The 15223-nt window shown below is 34.2% G+C and overlaps 1 protein-coding gene across 2 annotated transcripts in view; it reads left to right on the top strand.

Moving 5' to 3' along the window:
• Positions 1-15223, top strand: part of LOC132698459 (sodium/calcium exchanger 3) — a 204683-nt gene that overhangs the window by 157759 nt on the left and 31701 nt on the right. For both annotated transcript variants that reach the window (XM_060664525.1, XM_060664516.1), the window contains exon 4: positions 10969-11167. In XM_060664525.1, the coding sequence (XP_060520508.1) occupies positions 10969-11167 (199 nt within the window). The remainder of the gene's footprint in view (positions 1-10968; positions 11168-15223) is intronic.

Here is a 15223-nt window from a genome sequence, read left to right as displayed (position 1 = left end):
AATAAATCATGGCGTACTTAGGAAATAATTAAGACCCAACTTTACTAAGTGTGATAGGATCTTTTGCGCAATCGCGAGGCATCACTGAACTGGAAATTTTATGCTCTATGCGGTTTGGACTTATTGGCGAAGAAGGCAACTGTCCCCTGCTGTAGGTATAATAGGAACGGAGATCCCTGCATAGAGAAGAGACTCTGGGACACATTGTATATTTACAGTTGCGCTTCATTCGGGTCGAATCACTTTAAAATAATTTCCGCTTATTTGACGCGATAAAATTCAAACTTTGCGCGTCACGTGACCGCATTGATCGAAATAAACTGTTAAAATATTACGGACAACGTGGAAAATATTTTTCATTAGTTTGATTAACGAGAATCGCCGGCGCGGTCGAGCGAACAAACGACTCGCAATGACAGACGACCGCTTCAAATGTTGCCCCGAAATTATGGCGACGGGGGGAAGCCCCCCCGCAACCACCGGCCACAGCGTCGCGCGTTCTATCGTCATTTTTCAACGCCGCAGTACTGATCGGTGCTCGTTACGCAGCTGGCCTGGATGAAATTCGGGTTTTACGCGTTCATTAATTAACCGGACAAAACTAACTTTGATGAAAGTGCTTCGCAAATTCTGCAAATTAACCCGCAGTCCAGCGGTATCAATAAACTCGAAACGCCAACCCAATAACCGTAAAAAATGAAGAACAGGTGAAAGATCTACTTCAATAATTTATTGTAGTATACTTCGACCAGAAATATAGTGCCTTTACAACCGACCCCCGTTTATTACTCCAAAACCGTACCCCCTTTTAGAACACAATGCAGAGCAGACCCTTACCCGTAACCATCCCATGACCGTCATGGGAATTTATCTACCTACGCCAACAAACGGGATGTAAGTATGCTTTCAATCTTTTTCACCGAGCAATTCTTGAAACATGTACATTAAAAAAATAGTACACAGGAATAATTTATTACATTCGAGATACATAAGCTTGTAAGAAATGGCCTCGATCCGACGCCGGCATTCATCTAATTTTCGCGATTTTCGACTGTTTTTTGAACATTGCTTTGAAACACGATAAGTGTCCGAAATTTGAAGCAATCGACTTCATATTTTACACATATATGCCCTTTTGACCTGTGACAGAACCTATTGAAAATGGGAGGGCCGGGGGTCGAGAAGTATTTTGAAAAAATTGTGTGTAAGGGTCTACAAAAAAAAACATTTTTCAAAAACCGTTTACAAGACCGAAAAATTCTTGAACAAGATGACGCAGAGGATACAGTTCCATAAACTTTTATTGAAAATTGCCAATAATTTAAAATATGTGTTTTAGATGTCAGCTTCTTTTACATGATGATATAGCCCATATTTTGTATGTAAATTGTAAATACATTTGTATTTAAGGTTTTTAAGTATTGGACAGGGTGTTTGCGATATTCCGTGCAATATTAAAAAACATAATAAGTGTCCCAAATTTGCAGCTACCGACTTCAGACTTGGGAGAGACGTAGAAGTCTGGACCCACATTTAGACTCTTTAAATTGGGCTCGATAAAATAACGCGAAGTATTTTTGTAATTAATGTTGTAAGATTCTATTTAAAGGCTATTTTATGTTCGTTAATGCGTTTCGTGGAGGATCTACCTGTTTGTCCAATATAAATTTTAGGACAAGATCCGCGTTTCAACTTGTAGACATCTGATTTTTGAAATTTTGGACATTTCGTTCTATTGTTTTTTAAAAAATTTGTTATCGTGTTGTTAGTTCTGAAAACCACGTTTTGACAAATGTTTTGAAACTTGTTCACTGGGTTGTCCTATATATGAAATTGTTTTAAATTGTTCGTGTTCTGTATTAGGTTTCGGATATTGTCTGGATTTGTTTTTTATTTATAATTTTATCTGGACGGATTGTAGCAGTTGTTTAGTACACTTTGTTTCATGATATTAAGTTCTTTGTTGTAATTTTCTGTTGAAAGTGGCGTAATAAGAAGTCTGTGTATAAAAGAGTGAAATGCAATCATTTTGTGTGTATAAGGGCGATTAACAAAATGAGACATCCAAATGTATTGCTTAATGATCAATTGTATTTAAATACCTCTCCATTATTATATATGTGGTAACAGGTAGTTTGTAGATATTACATTTCATAAAGACATAATAATATATAATTATAATAATATAATATATAATTATAATAATATATAATTTCATGAAAATTTGAACTTTTAGTTCTTATTTATTTTGTTAAATGGATACGAATCGAAATTCCAAACTCTCGAGTTTTAATTCGAATGATTGTGTGCCAACTTTTGAACATATCAGAAAGGCGGTAAAACAACATTAAAGACTTCAGTGGCTCGTTCAACGTTAATAGTGCTCTTATTACTCAAGCCCGCGGAAAATGCAGACGCCACGAACACAAATTAAACCTCATTAAAAAACTTCTCGAGATTTTAAGAGCCCATAAACAAGTGCTAAAGTGCTACACAAAAAGCCCAGGCTGCAGAAAGAAGGAAACGAAAACTATAGCACTCACTCACTACTTAAAAAAAAATTCGCAATTAAAATTACGTCGCTTTAAGACCGCCAATTTTATTTTATCTGTTTACTTAAAGGCGCAGTCTGGCAAAGCACTTAATGGCGTTTTTTATCAAAGAAAATGTCAAGTTTCCGGAATCAAGCTCCCGGCATACTGCTATGAATATTTCTGGCAGGCGGGTGTATGTTTGATGCAGTAAAATGGAGCTCATATCTTGCCCCCTTGCAAGTTTTACAATCGCTGTAGAACATGTAGCTTTTTCCAGTCCTCGTCTATTCGTATTATTTATCTAGTCGCGAGGAATTCTCTCTGAGACTTTTATTACCGAAAGGAAAGAAATATTAACGATATCGCCGATAAAAACGCCGAAATATGTGCGTGAAAATGTACACCCGCTGATGTGGTAAATTGAAAAACTTTTGCTGTTTCTATACGTAGTTGGGGGTCGTATTAGAGCAACTTCCTGGGAATGTATTACTTTGTTACTGTGCCAAGAAATAACTACTTAAATCTAATAATCACTAATTAAATCCAGAATGGCTTCAAACCTAAAATCTTACTTTCATTTCATCGCTAGAATATTACTTATTTATAAATGCCTCCACTACCTCTACAACTGGAACACATATAGATCACACCATTAGCTTCAATCAATCTTTATCCTACAACATCTTTGACTACGAACTTATTTACTGCATACTTCATGCATAGGGAGTACTTCACAGGTGATCTCAATTCAAACTCTCCGATACTGCTCCTTTTTAATAAACATGCTCACACATAGTTCAATAATGGTCTTCTCCTGCTTGTAGAATTCAAAAGTAAAGCCGAATCTATATGGAATTGGTAACGCTTGGTCACTGTCACAAAACTTGCCCAGTGGTGTTCCCCAGGGATCGGTGCTGGGTCCGGTGCTATTCTCAGTGTTTACCGTGGATTTGCTCTCCAGCATTGATTCTCGTGTGAGCGCTTATGCTGATGACACTAAATTATTTGAAAATCCTTCAACACGTACGGTTGTACTGCAGAGAGACGATTTCCAAGTTGGCTATTGACGTTGAATGCTCAAAAGTTCTCTATGCTGGTAAGCAAAATTAACAACTACCACACACACCAACACCACACATCTTAATGGAACCTTCAACTTTGACCCACTCTGCTTTCACGAAGTAACAACTGAAATAAAAAAAGCATCTTTACCAAAGTCCTCATGAAATTAACATAAAAATTGTACTTTTTTCCATATTTGACCCATATAAAAACATTTATCTTAAAACCAGCTCTCCTGATCTGTGGAACAATAGTTAGGTGTACCCCTAACAACAATTATCCACATGAGACTAAAGACCTTCAATCGATCAGTGCGCTATGTGCTATGTGCAACAAATGCGGCAGTTGAAGAATGAAAATATTGTACTTTCTATCTGCGAAAGTGCATTCAGAGTTAGTTATAGCTGTGAGAGAGCCCTTCTCCATCTAAATGATGAAGTTACACTTGCTAATCTAATTAATCTTAGACATGTCAAAAAGATCGTCATAACAATGGATAGAATTGATTTCTTTTAAACATAAATACCAAATTTGGAAAAAACTTGTGAAGAAACGTCTGCTATAAAAACGATGTCAAAAAAATAATTCGTATGACAGTTGGTAATAAAAATAATAAAAAATAAGAAAATACATAACCTCTTGGGAACTGCCCATATAAAGTGACGATATTGGCTATATACTTACGAACTATACACTCTTATAAAATCTTTGTTTATAATTCGACTTGGATGTTTTTTTTTTGTTAGATCTCTCAGAAACGCAGTGACACATACATGGACAAAAGAGCAAGCAGAGAGAAGGATTTTTTAAAGAATTAATTAGCAACGAATTTTAATTTAGGAGCGCGTAAAACAAAGAAAGAATGTTTTTTCAAAATCCAATGTTTCATGTACAAATAATGAAAAGTAATTTTTATTTCAATGACGGTAAGATATAAGGGAAACTTAAGCGAAATTGGGTTAGTTTCTTTTCGAGAATTCGAAAATTCGAAAATATACAGGGTGTGTTATCAAGAAAACTCAATAAACAGTGTTTCTAATGCTCCCGTACAAAATCTTATATTTGTATTGCATTTAAGGTACCAAAAAAGCATACCCGAGCTCTTCCACTATAAACATTTCTTCAAGAAGACCAAATTGCTTAAAAATCTGTTAAAAAGTTATTTTTTAATTCGATAACGGTAAAGGATAAGTCTAGGGAAATATAAACAAACCTTGCTTCTTGGGTAAAGCCTAAAAATGAAATGATATACATGTCACTTAAACCAAGCAAACTAAGTTTATATAGAAGCGACAACACAGCATCTCCTTTAGATCACCCTGTATAATTTGAAGTAAATTCTTTGATCCGTTCGTCAGATACTTTTGATACGTTTGTGCTCCACACGGTATATAAGGTTCTATTAAAAAAACATAAGTTTGGTTTATATATATTTGATAAATATGTTTAAAAACACGTTTTTTACCTTCTTAATATTGTAGGAATCTGTATTCTTAGGTACAATTCTGTAACAACATTTAGTTCTGTTTAGCTTGTTTAACCTACTTGGCGAAAAAAATAGTTGAATATAAATAGGAAACGTGATGACAGATGCCAATGTGTCATGTGCAGTTTTATTAATAATAGACCGCCCAAGTATTTTAAAGTGGTGTATTATTGAAGATCCACGACCCTTCTATAGGTTATGGGCCCAGAATCACCAGAAATTCGGAAATAACTGTGAAGTTAAGAAGTGAATCTGGGGCGGAAAGAATATACAGGGAAGCAGGACGGAAAAAAAGGAAAAGGAATGAAGTTATTGGTGAAAAATGAAGCTATTGCTGGAACAAGAGAAAGTTTTATGAAGCCGAAAAGTTCAGGAAGTGGAAGAAATGTGATGTGAACTCTGGGGCGCTAATACTACAGGGTTTATCTGACAGTATATTAGAATCTGTAAAAACAAAAACCACAGCAAAAGAAAACAAAAGAAGTTTAGAGATTTAACATACATAGAAGAAACATCACTAAGTAAATTCTTTACTATTGTTGATAACACAGTATGCGAGTTAGTTAATCCTACAGCTATTATCAACAATGCCAGAATCTTCTCAAAATGTTACAACAGTGCCAAAATCAAAAAGCAATTGATATCGATTTTGTGTAATACAAATTTCTTACGGAAGAATCAATACAGGCAAAGTTAAAAGAAGAAAATACGAAAACACGGAATTTATGTGAAGAAACCAAAGGGGAAAAGGAAACTTGAGGAGATATACTGCGGGTTCTAACCAAAGTAGCGGTAAATACAATGAGGGAAATAATGCAACTTCAAGCACAGGGAAAAACAGTGGGGAAAACTTTCCATTTCCGTACCATTTGTGCAATAAGATTGGACATAAAGGAGCTGATTGTCCTATGAATCAGTACAAAAGGGGTAGTCACCGTGGTGATATGTGGTCAGTGATATTTTGAATGTAAGGAAGGACCACAGTCGCAAGTGTAGGATTGCTTTCGGGCTCATTGCCATTGAAAGTTTGTGGTGAAGTGTATTTTTTGATCGTGATGTGGAGATTATTAGAGAGGAGAGCAAAGGTAAGGTGTTTTAATTCTGGGTTCAGTGACTCGGGCTGAGATAGTTTCAAGGCTCTGTAAGCAAGAGAGTTGATAACCGATGATTTTTGGGCCGGATGGTGATGTGACCATGCATTGTGTGTGTAGGTTTTCTGTAAACACAATGACCTAATATTAGGTTTGATTTTTCATTGATAAGAATATCTAAGAATGGGAGGATGTTATTAGTTTTCAACTCAATGGTGAAACGTATGTTGGGGTGTATACCAACATCTACTGGGGTTTCCTAACCATGAGGCCAAATAACAAAAGTCTCGTCGACGCAGCGTTTCCATATTTTGGTTTTAGATGGAAGGTGTCGATGTCTTTCTTCTCAAAGGCTTCCATAAATATATTCGCGATAACTGGTGATAGTGGAGAACCCATAGCTGGTCTCGACGTTTGTTCAAATTTTTATTTTCAAGAAGACATAGTTTATCTAACGTCCGGATAGATAAGGAGCATATTCATTTTCGACAAAGTAAACCACCGAGTGATAAAAGAAGGCAACGGCTAGGGGCGCTTAATTAAAACCGACAACGTATTCCAACGAAATTAGACGACCTCCGAAAAAGTTTAACCTCGCTTTCCTGACTCTTTTGCTCGCTCTAATCTTCTCGTTATTAGACTTTTTTCTCGTCTACATCGGCAAATGCGTGGCCAATCTTTGTCGAAACGAACGAGTTCTTTTTTTTTATCTTAACCGAGACCCTTCGAATTTAATTAATGGGACAACAACGTCTGCACTGCGAATAACACTTTCTCTCTAGGTATCTTCCCGGATCAACCCTGAAAATTAAACGAATACTGTACGGCAGTAAAACCCTCCAATAAGGAAGGTTTATGAAAACTAAAAACGTTCGGTTTTTTAAAGAAACGCAGACGTTTCGTCAATCATCATGTTGGCTTCTTCAGGGCTTAACTGAAACTTAAAAATGTCCTACGTCATCTATGGAAGGCGATATTAAATCCGTTATTAGGGCTTCTTCTCTATTAGAATCCGTGAAAAAATCACCACCATTGGTTCTATAACATATTCTCTAGCAAAACATCCGCCTACTATATTTAAACCTTTTATAGCGAATACTTAATTCCATTCACTTCTTTGCACCATTAAAAATCATTAGGCAATCCAAGCCATGTGATCAAGTATGGCCGATTAGGGCAAACAATTGTAGTAGGTCAGGTAGAAAATCATTTGTATGATGAGCTGAGATGAGTGTTCAAATCAATTTTGGTGTGTTAGCTATTTTGAGAAGGAAAGTCATTACTGAAAAAAGTTATCACAAGAAAATCGGTGTTGCTACATTATGAAATATTTTTTTTGTACATATCAGATGAAACTACAATTAATTGATCCATTTATTTTAGACTTGGATAATTTAGACAATTCAATTAATGGAGTTCTACCAGTCACCAATGTTATAAGTTATTTTGGTTTTTTTTATAAAACTTCTGGATTCCTCCTGCGTCGGTTATTGTTGACTCGAACTAGCCAACGTTTCGCCAATCATCCTGTTGGCTTCTTCAGAGCTTGACTGAAACTGTATCAACGTAGGAGGAATCCAGAAGTTTTATAAACAGTGTTACAGTAGTCCGTGGAAGTTTCTTTGAAAAAAAAAAAGTTATTTTGGTGTTGCTGTTTTTCCATAACTTTTGTGCTAAGCAGCAGACGAAGGCTTTTAAGACTTTCCAAGCTCATACGCACTTTGAATCTGGCTTTGTTTTAAAAGTGGGTATTATTAATAAGTGAAAACTGGCCTAAACTAGCTGCACCTCAAAACAGATTAGTATTTTGTGAGTGTCATATGGGAGTGTGTTTGGAAATTAAGTGCCCGTATTCATTAAAAACAAATCATATTGCGTACATTGACCAGTATCCTAAATTGAAAATTTTAAAAATGAAGGACAGCTATATTATCATATTTATTATTATCCAGTGCAAATATTTCTATCAAATCTGCAATATTGCGATTTTGTTATATGGTCGCCGAATACATTCTTTAAACAAAGAATTTGTCATAATTGGAAATTTTGGCATAAAAATTCAAAAATGGCTCTTAAGTACTATGCTGAAGCCACAGTGCTAGAATTCTTGAGTAATTTCTTCATCAAATGAAATGGGAGCTGCCGAAGCTAATGATTATTGGCATTTGTAACGGAGTTGACGATTCAATGTGAGCAGGAAACATTCGTTTGTATCATCCATTAAAGCATATGGCGAATTTTCTATTTTTGTTCCAAATCTTCCAAACATTATTTTTCCTGCAAAACTAAGCTGTTTCTTTTTTGATGATGAGTCAACTCATCCATCGTTAAGTCCGTTTGAGTAGATTTTCCAGCAGGATGATAATGATCCTTTCCAAAGCATGTACTGCTACTTTTATCTAATTCAGTTTTTCTTAGCTGGTTGTTGTTTTGAATAGATGGCACTGCAACAAAACGCGCACTTTGAAGGGATTCCACAACCAATCACAACACAAGTTGTAGGTATTTTTAACCTTTTTCATATTTTATTTCCTTAAAAGTATCATTACACTTACAGAATGCGCAAGCATTTGACAGGTTGTTGGATTACTTATTTACATTAGATGCAAACGGCATTATGGTGAGTTTCGGCGTAGACTCCGTCAAAGTCCCTACTCCTGGAACTCAGAAAGAGCTTGAAAACTGAATCACATACCCGGACATCAAATTTTATTCGATAAAACTAAATTTCTTGCTTGCAATCGATTCTTCTATGAAAGAAAAATAAAAAACAATCTTAATCGCAACTTTACCTCTCTTATAAGATATTATATGAAGATTGCTAATTACTAAAATTTATCTATTATCTTCTTCTTTCTACTAAAGTAAAAATTTATTTTCATTTTTAAGTCTCAATGTCAAAACTCAACTGTAATTCAAACATATATACTAATGTGAGGAAATTCTACACACGGACATTCTTATATTCAAGAAATGAGAGAGAACATCAACATATTTCCACTATTAATTAATATTCATTTTTTATTCGACTAAGGTAGTAAACGTATATTCTTGATTCGTGGAAAACACTTAATAATGGTCTATAAAAATAAAAAATATATAATTAAGCCGATTATTTTCATAAAAATTAAGAAAGGCGAGAAAATAAAAATGTCATTAATATATGAAGTCAGCTTTACATTCGTAGAAAATTTGTGTTCATATGGTAAGTACGAAATAGAGAAAGACTAAAAAATAGTTGACACGTTGATAATAAACTGATTATTTATATTGAGAAATTGCAAATACACCTGAACAATTGATATACCTATATTAATTTGCATATCAGAATATATTATACTTTCGTTTAAGGTTCTACTATTAGTTATAAATTTCTTTTCTTAATAATTATTCTCTTTTTATTTCAACAACGTAGTATAATTAGTATCCTTGATTTCTGAAAAAAAAACTGTATAAACATTGACAGTATATAATTACAACTCCCGTTTATGCAAAGTCAAGAACTAAAATTAACAATCAAAACACATTAAATTAAGAAAGATAAGAAAATGTAAACGTAATTAGTATATGAAGACTGGTTTACACCAGTAGAAAATTTATGTTCACATGGTAATTAAGAAATAGAGAAAAACTAAAAAATAGTTGACACGTTGATAATTAACTGATTATATTGAGAAATTGCAAATATACCTGAACAATTAACACCAGTAGAAAATTTTATGTCCACATTGATCATATAAAGTATCAAAACATATTTCTAGTAACGCAGGAGTTCGTTTTTAGGTTGAAATGCGACTTAATGTATTCGGAAGGTAAAAGTATTGTTTACACTTTATATTGACTTTTGTTATACAAATATACGAATACTTGCTACATTTCTGTTGCCCGTTCTGCTGCCAAAAATAAATTTTTGGCGAATGATTTGCAACCAATTCATTGAGTTGTCTCCTTTTTGTTGTTTCACAGAATCAGAAAAAATGACCACCCTCTAACCACCATTTTCCGAGCAGAAGCAACAAATTAATGAATTCTATATTTAATTTCACCGCCGAGACGATGGTATACGAACCGCGCAAATTTTTCAAAATCGAACGATCATTGCGAAATGGTTAGCGTTCATGTCAGTAAATGTATTCGTGTTGTTTTGCGAAAATATACCCAAAAACTAACGGTCGTATAAAAAGTATAGTATGCAACACGTTCTGTAAACTTTTTAAGTCACTCGTTTATCAAACACTCGCTCCGCTCGTGTCAAATAAACTCGTGAGTCAAATGCCGTTTACCGCACTTGTTGCATAATATCCTATTCTGCTTCCTTCTGTAAAATACCTAATTATATACCGATCTAGTGTGCGGGAAGCGTCACTTTACCACGTGAGAGTCTTGTCCCACGGATCTGGGCCACTTCGGACATTTACGGGATTTTACCGCCGGGTTCGGGAGCAATCAGATGTTTTCGGAGATATTTCCCACGCTTTTAATTTTGACGTTTGTCAATTCTGACGGTCATGTCAGTGAATGTATTCGTGTTGTTTTGGGAAAATGTATCCAAAAACTAACAGTCGTAGAAAAAGTATAATATGCAACACGTTCAAAGACAAAGACTGTATGAACGTTGACTGTATATAATTTAAACGCGTTTTTGTGGAAATCAGGAAAGATACAAAAATAAAAACTTAAATGATTGAACGAATAACTTCCATATTCCGTGCTTTATTTCACGGCGAAAAACAACGGCAACTCGAAACGGACGAGGGTGTCGGATAAACTGTTAATCGGCTTTTGTGTTCCGCAGAATACGGTGGACAAATTGGTTCAGCGGGCGAACGCTTCCCTTCTTATCGGGACGTCATCGTGGAAAGAGCAGTTTATCGAAGCGATGACGGTAAGCGCGAGCGACGAGGACGATCAAAAGGAACCGTCCAGCCTCGATTACTTCATGCACTTCCTCACCGTCTTCTGGAAAATATTGTTCGCCTTCGTTCCACCGACGGGTGAGTATTATAGCCGTCACCGAATACTAAGGTTAATTGCTACGATATCCGAACATTTCTGAGTAAATCTATCTTAGAAACTTCCATAAAATATCCTGGCCCGAATATGAACGAAACAACGTAGAGTAACAATTTTTTTATTATTTTTCAATATAATCCCCTTAACTTAAATACACTTATTACATCCCTTTACTAACTCAATCACTTTAAAAAAATATTCTTTTGGCTTGTCTGCAAAATGAACTAAAACAGCCTCTTTTCGTAACAATGTTTTTCCACGTGTTAACTCCAATGTCCTCAAACTTATAGAAACCGAAGTTTTTAACATCCCTCCACAAAGTTGGGCAAATTCTGTTAAACATATGGTTCGAAATAGGAAAAGGGCTACTTCCAATCAATTAACACTCAAAACATATCAAAACAGTCACGGCAATCTCTACCTTGAAGCAATCAATAAGCTTTTTGCAACCTTTTTTGAAGGTGCTACGGATAAATGCGATGCTAAAATATATCAAATTTTCCCGTCACTTTTGGCGGGATAATTTGACTTTTCGTGAATGTTCGCCTGTGTTCGGGTTTGCGCGGGAAAATTTTGAATCTGTCCACGCGCCAACCGAACACACCCGAACATTCACGTAAATTCAAATTTTCCCACCAAAAGTGGCTTATAACCGGCACTACTACACTACTATTAGTTATGAGCTGTTCTGCACAAAATTTAAATATTACGGATTTGTCAAAGGATATTTGTTCAAAACGTTTGAAGTGACTCAGGATTCAATTTTAAAATCTCTAAAGTATTATAAATGGAGATGATATCCAAATATACTATCGATTTTCAGTAAACATGTACGATCAGCGTCAGCGTCATTTAATAACCATTTAAGGCTAAGCTTAGCGATAAGTTTATAGTACGCCAACATAAAACTGCTTTCTTCTCTAGATGCTTTGTGGTTCAGGTGATCACCTTGCTTGCGCACAATTTTAAATAATAATAAATTTAAATACAATTTAAAACATTGAGAAAGCAATAACAGTGTCAATGGATTTTTATGCGAATGCTGCTGATTTTATTTGGTGGACTGCTCAAGTGTTTCCTAATATGCTTTCTGATATGCTAATTGTTAAATCATTTTAAAACTTGTTTTGGAAGTAGTGATGAATGTGTGTTGATACGGTCTTAATTTATCCATTAAAAAATTCAGAAGTATTGGCAAATATAGCAAAGAATGACTTAAAAGGAACATTGAAAAAACTAAATATATTGTACTTAACCAAAAAAAAAAAAAAACTTTTGACATTAAGATAAATGATTTTGCAAAACTAAATAACCCATATCGAAAAAACACACTCACATACAGTTGCCAGGACAAATAGAGAAATACATACGACCTACTGCCAAACATTGTGAAAAATGAGCCTTCTTTTAATATTTTTGTTAAAAAGTAAAAAAATATTTATGCAATGAAATAATACGTTTAATTAAATTCTTGCAAGACCAAATGCTTTCGGTACCAATGCTTAATGCGTTGTTTAGAAAGTTACCTTAATTCATGTCTAGATAGTATAATAGTGTATTACAATATAATTATAATATGTATATGTAGTGTCTGACTGAATAACTGAACTGAATAATATTTTAACAAAAAATTGTACGCTATAAATATGTCAATGCTGTTTTTATCTCTCGTTCTATCCAATTTATTTATTTAATTTAATTTATTTATTTAATTATTTATTTATAAAGCCAATCGTGGGACGGAAATATTGCTGCAAAAAAAAGGCAAAGAAATAAAAAAAAAATGAAAAAAAATTGTACATGAACATTAAGCAATATTAAAAGTAGAAACGTACAATATTATTTATAATAATCTAACACCATTATGTAATGGTAAAAGGGGTTTCCTCATCCTTCAAGGAGGCAGATGCGGGTTATCAACCTTTAAGCTAAACATCCATCTTAAATAATTTTGTATTATTCTTGCAGACAGAAATTCCCATAATTGAGCATAAAGCCGCTTTTTTGTTGAGCGTATATACAAATAAAACTTGCTGAAGATTTAAGCGATAATAAAAAAATATATATCTCCAGAGTAAGTTTTGATTGGAAATGTACGCTTTATAAACATAACCTAAAAAAGTTAATACCACACGCCGACTTTGTATTTTTTGGGCTGGAAAAAAAAGTTTCCGTCGTTTCGTAACGATATTAACTTCCGATTTCCAGGCTTTTTGGCGACTAAAAGAAATTACGCGCTATTTTTTTGACCGGCACCCCATCGCCGCGGCGTCTTCTCATTGTACCTCGGCGAACAATAAAATTTCGGAAGACTTTATCAAAGTCTTCCCATCTTTATTATGGCCGGGGCATTAGTCGACGCGAAAGAAGACAAACGGTAATTAAATATACCAAAAATAAATGACTTTGATTAAGGGTCCACCAGAGAACTCGCCATTTGTTTGGACCAAAATTGTGTTACCGTTAGGGTGGAGAAAATTTCCGAAGATAATTATAATGGATATCAGTAGGAATTCGGAAAATGAACATTTTTTTTTATCGGTACAGTGCAAGAAGGCTTTTGATAATGAAGGTAAAATAATTAGTGTCACGTCACCTTTGAACCTTAAAAAGAAATATTTAATAATGAAAAATTACAAAACTTTATGTATACAATATGGAAATATCTAATTCCTTGACGATTCAAATTCTTTCCGAAGAATGGATCTTTTCTTGCATATACAGGGGGGCCGGTTTGAATACAATAGTAGTTTCCAGTAAAATATTATTTTTTTTAATTAAGTTGTATTTTTTTAAATTATTAAATGCCCATTTAAAATTAATAAAGTAAAATATGATATATAATATACAGGGTGTTAAAAATGTACTCTGCCAAACGATTCCTTGCGTGATTCTAAAACGAAAAATTCATAGAAACATAGCTCCAAAAATCCATATTTTTCTACATAGAGGGTGTTAAAATTTTCTAAAAAATTTGTTTCTCCTTTTATAACTTTTATATCACTTTCGATATGTTTATCAAATTTGGTGAACAACTTTTAATTATTGAGAGAAATTTTTGGCACAAAAGCTTTATTTTTATTTTTACCAGTGGCGTCCGTACGGGGTTTGGACTGAATATGTTTAAAGAAAAAAGTCCGCTCTACTTGAAAGTTGGCATGTGTAATGCTATGACTAGTGCTCATAAAAATGAATAAGTAGAATTTGTAATAATCTAGTGATTCTTTTTTCACAGTCATATCTTTTTTATCTCCCGTACTTTTTTAGCGACGACACTTATGATTTTCAATTAGCATTCACGCGGTCCTTTTTACCTTTTTTTTTATTTATTAAAGCTAGCTACCACATCATTATTTTCAAATACACTTTTTTTAATTAAACTAGCAATTTAATAGGAAAATTTAAGAATCAAACTGCAATTTAATATACAATTTACTAAAATGGCAAAGTGGGCTTTGCTAAGCGACAGTAATTCTTTTGTTTATAACAATAAATGACAGCTGTCAAATTTCTAAATGAAATTTCACTTGGTTTGTTTGTTGCTAGTTTTTAAAATTTTTATTTAAAAATTATTTGTTTGTTTTGGTGAAAATGGTTCAGTCCACAAACCATAAAATGGCAGATATGCACTTCGTGTATGGAAGGGGTCATGGTAACGCTCGCGCCGCAAAACGGATGTATCAAGAAAGATATCCTAACCGCCCGCTACCTGAGAGACAACTTTTTGTTAATATTCACTCCAGACTTGGTGAAACGGGTAGTTTTAATAGGTCTACTGCTTTTATAGGGAGACCAAGAACAGTAAGAACGGTTCAGATATAGGAAGCTGTCATAAATGCTACTGAAGAAAACCCAGAAGCTAGCACTAGAAAAATTGCAACCGAATTAAACGTTACCCATGTATTAGTATGGCAAATTTTAAAAGATCAACAACTTTACCCTTATCATATGCTACTAGTCCAAGCCCTTTTAACAAGGGATTTTCCGCTAAGAGTAGTTTTGTGTAGATTTGCACAAAATAAGTTAGTGCAAAATGC

The sequence above is a fragment of the Cylas formicarius genome, unplaced genomic scaffold (genome assembly GCF_029955315.1).
Source record: "Cylas formicarius isolate icCylForm1 unplaced genomic scaffold, icCylForm1.1 PGA_scaffold_10__41_contigs__length_53128322, whole genome shotgun sequence".
Classification (NCBI taxonomy): domain Eukaryota; kingdom Metazoa; phylum Arthropoda; class Insecta; order Coleoptera; family Brentidae; genus Cylas; species Cylas formicarius.
Note: the sequence above shows the minus strand (reverse complement) of the source record. Positions and strands in the feature narration are given on the sequence as shown.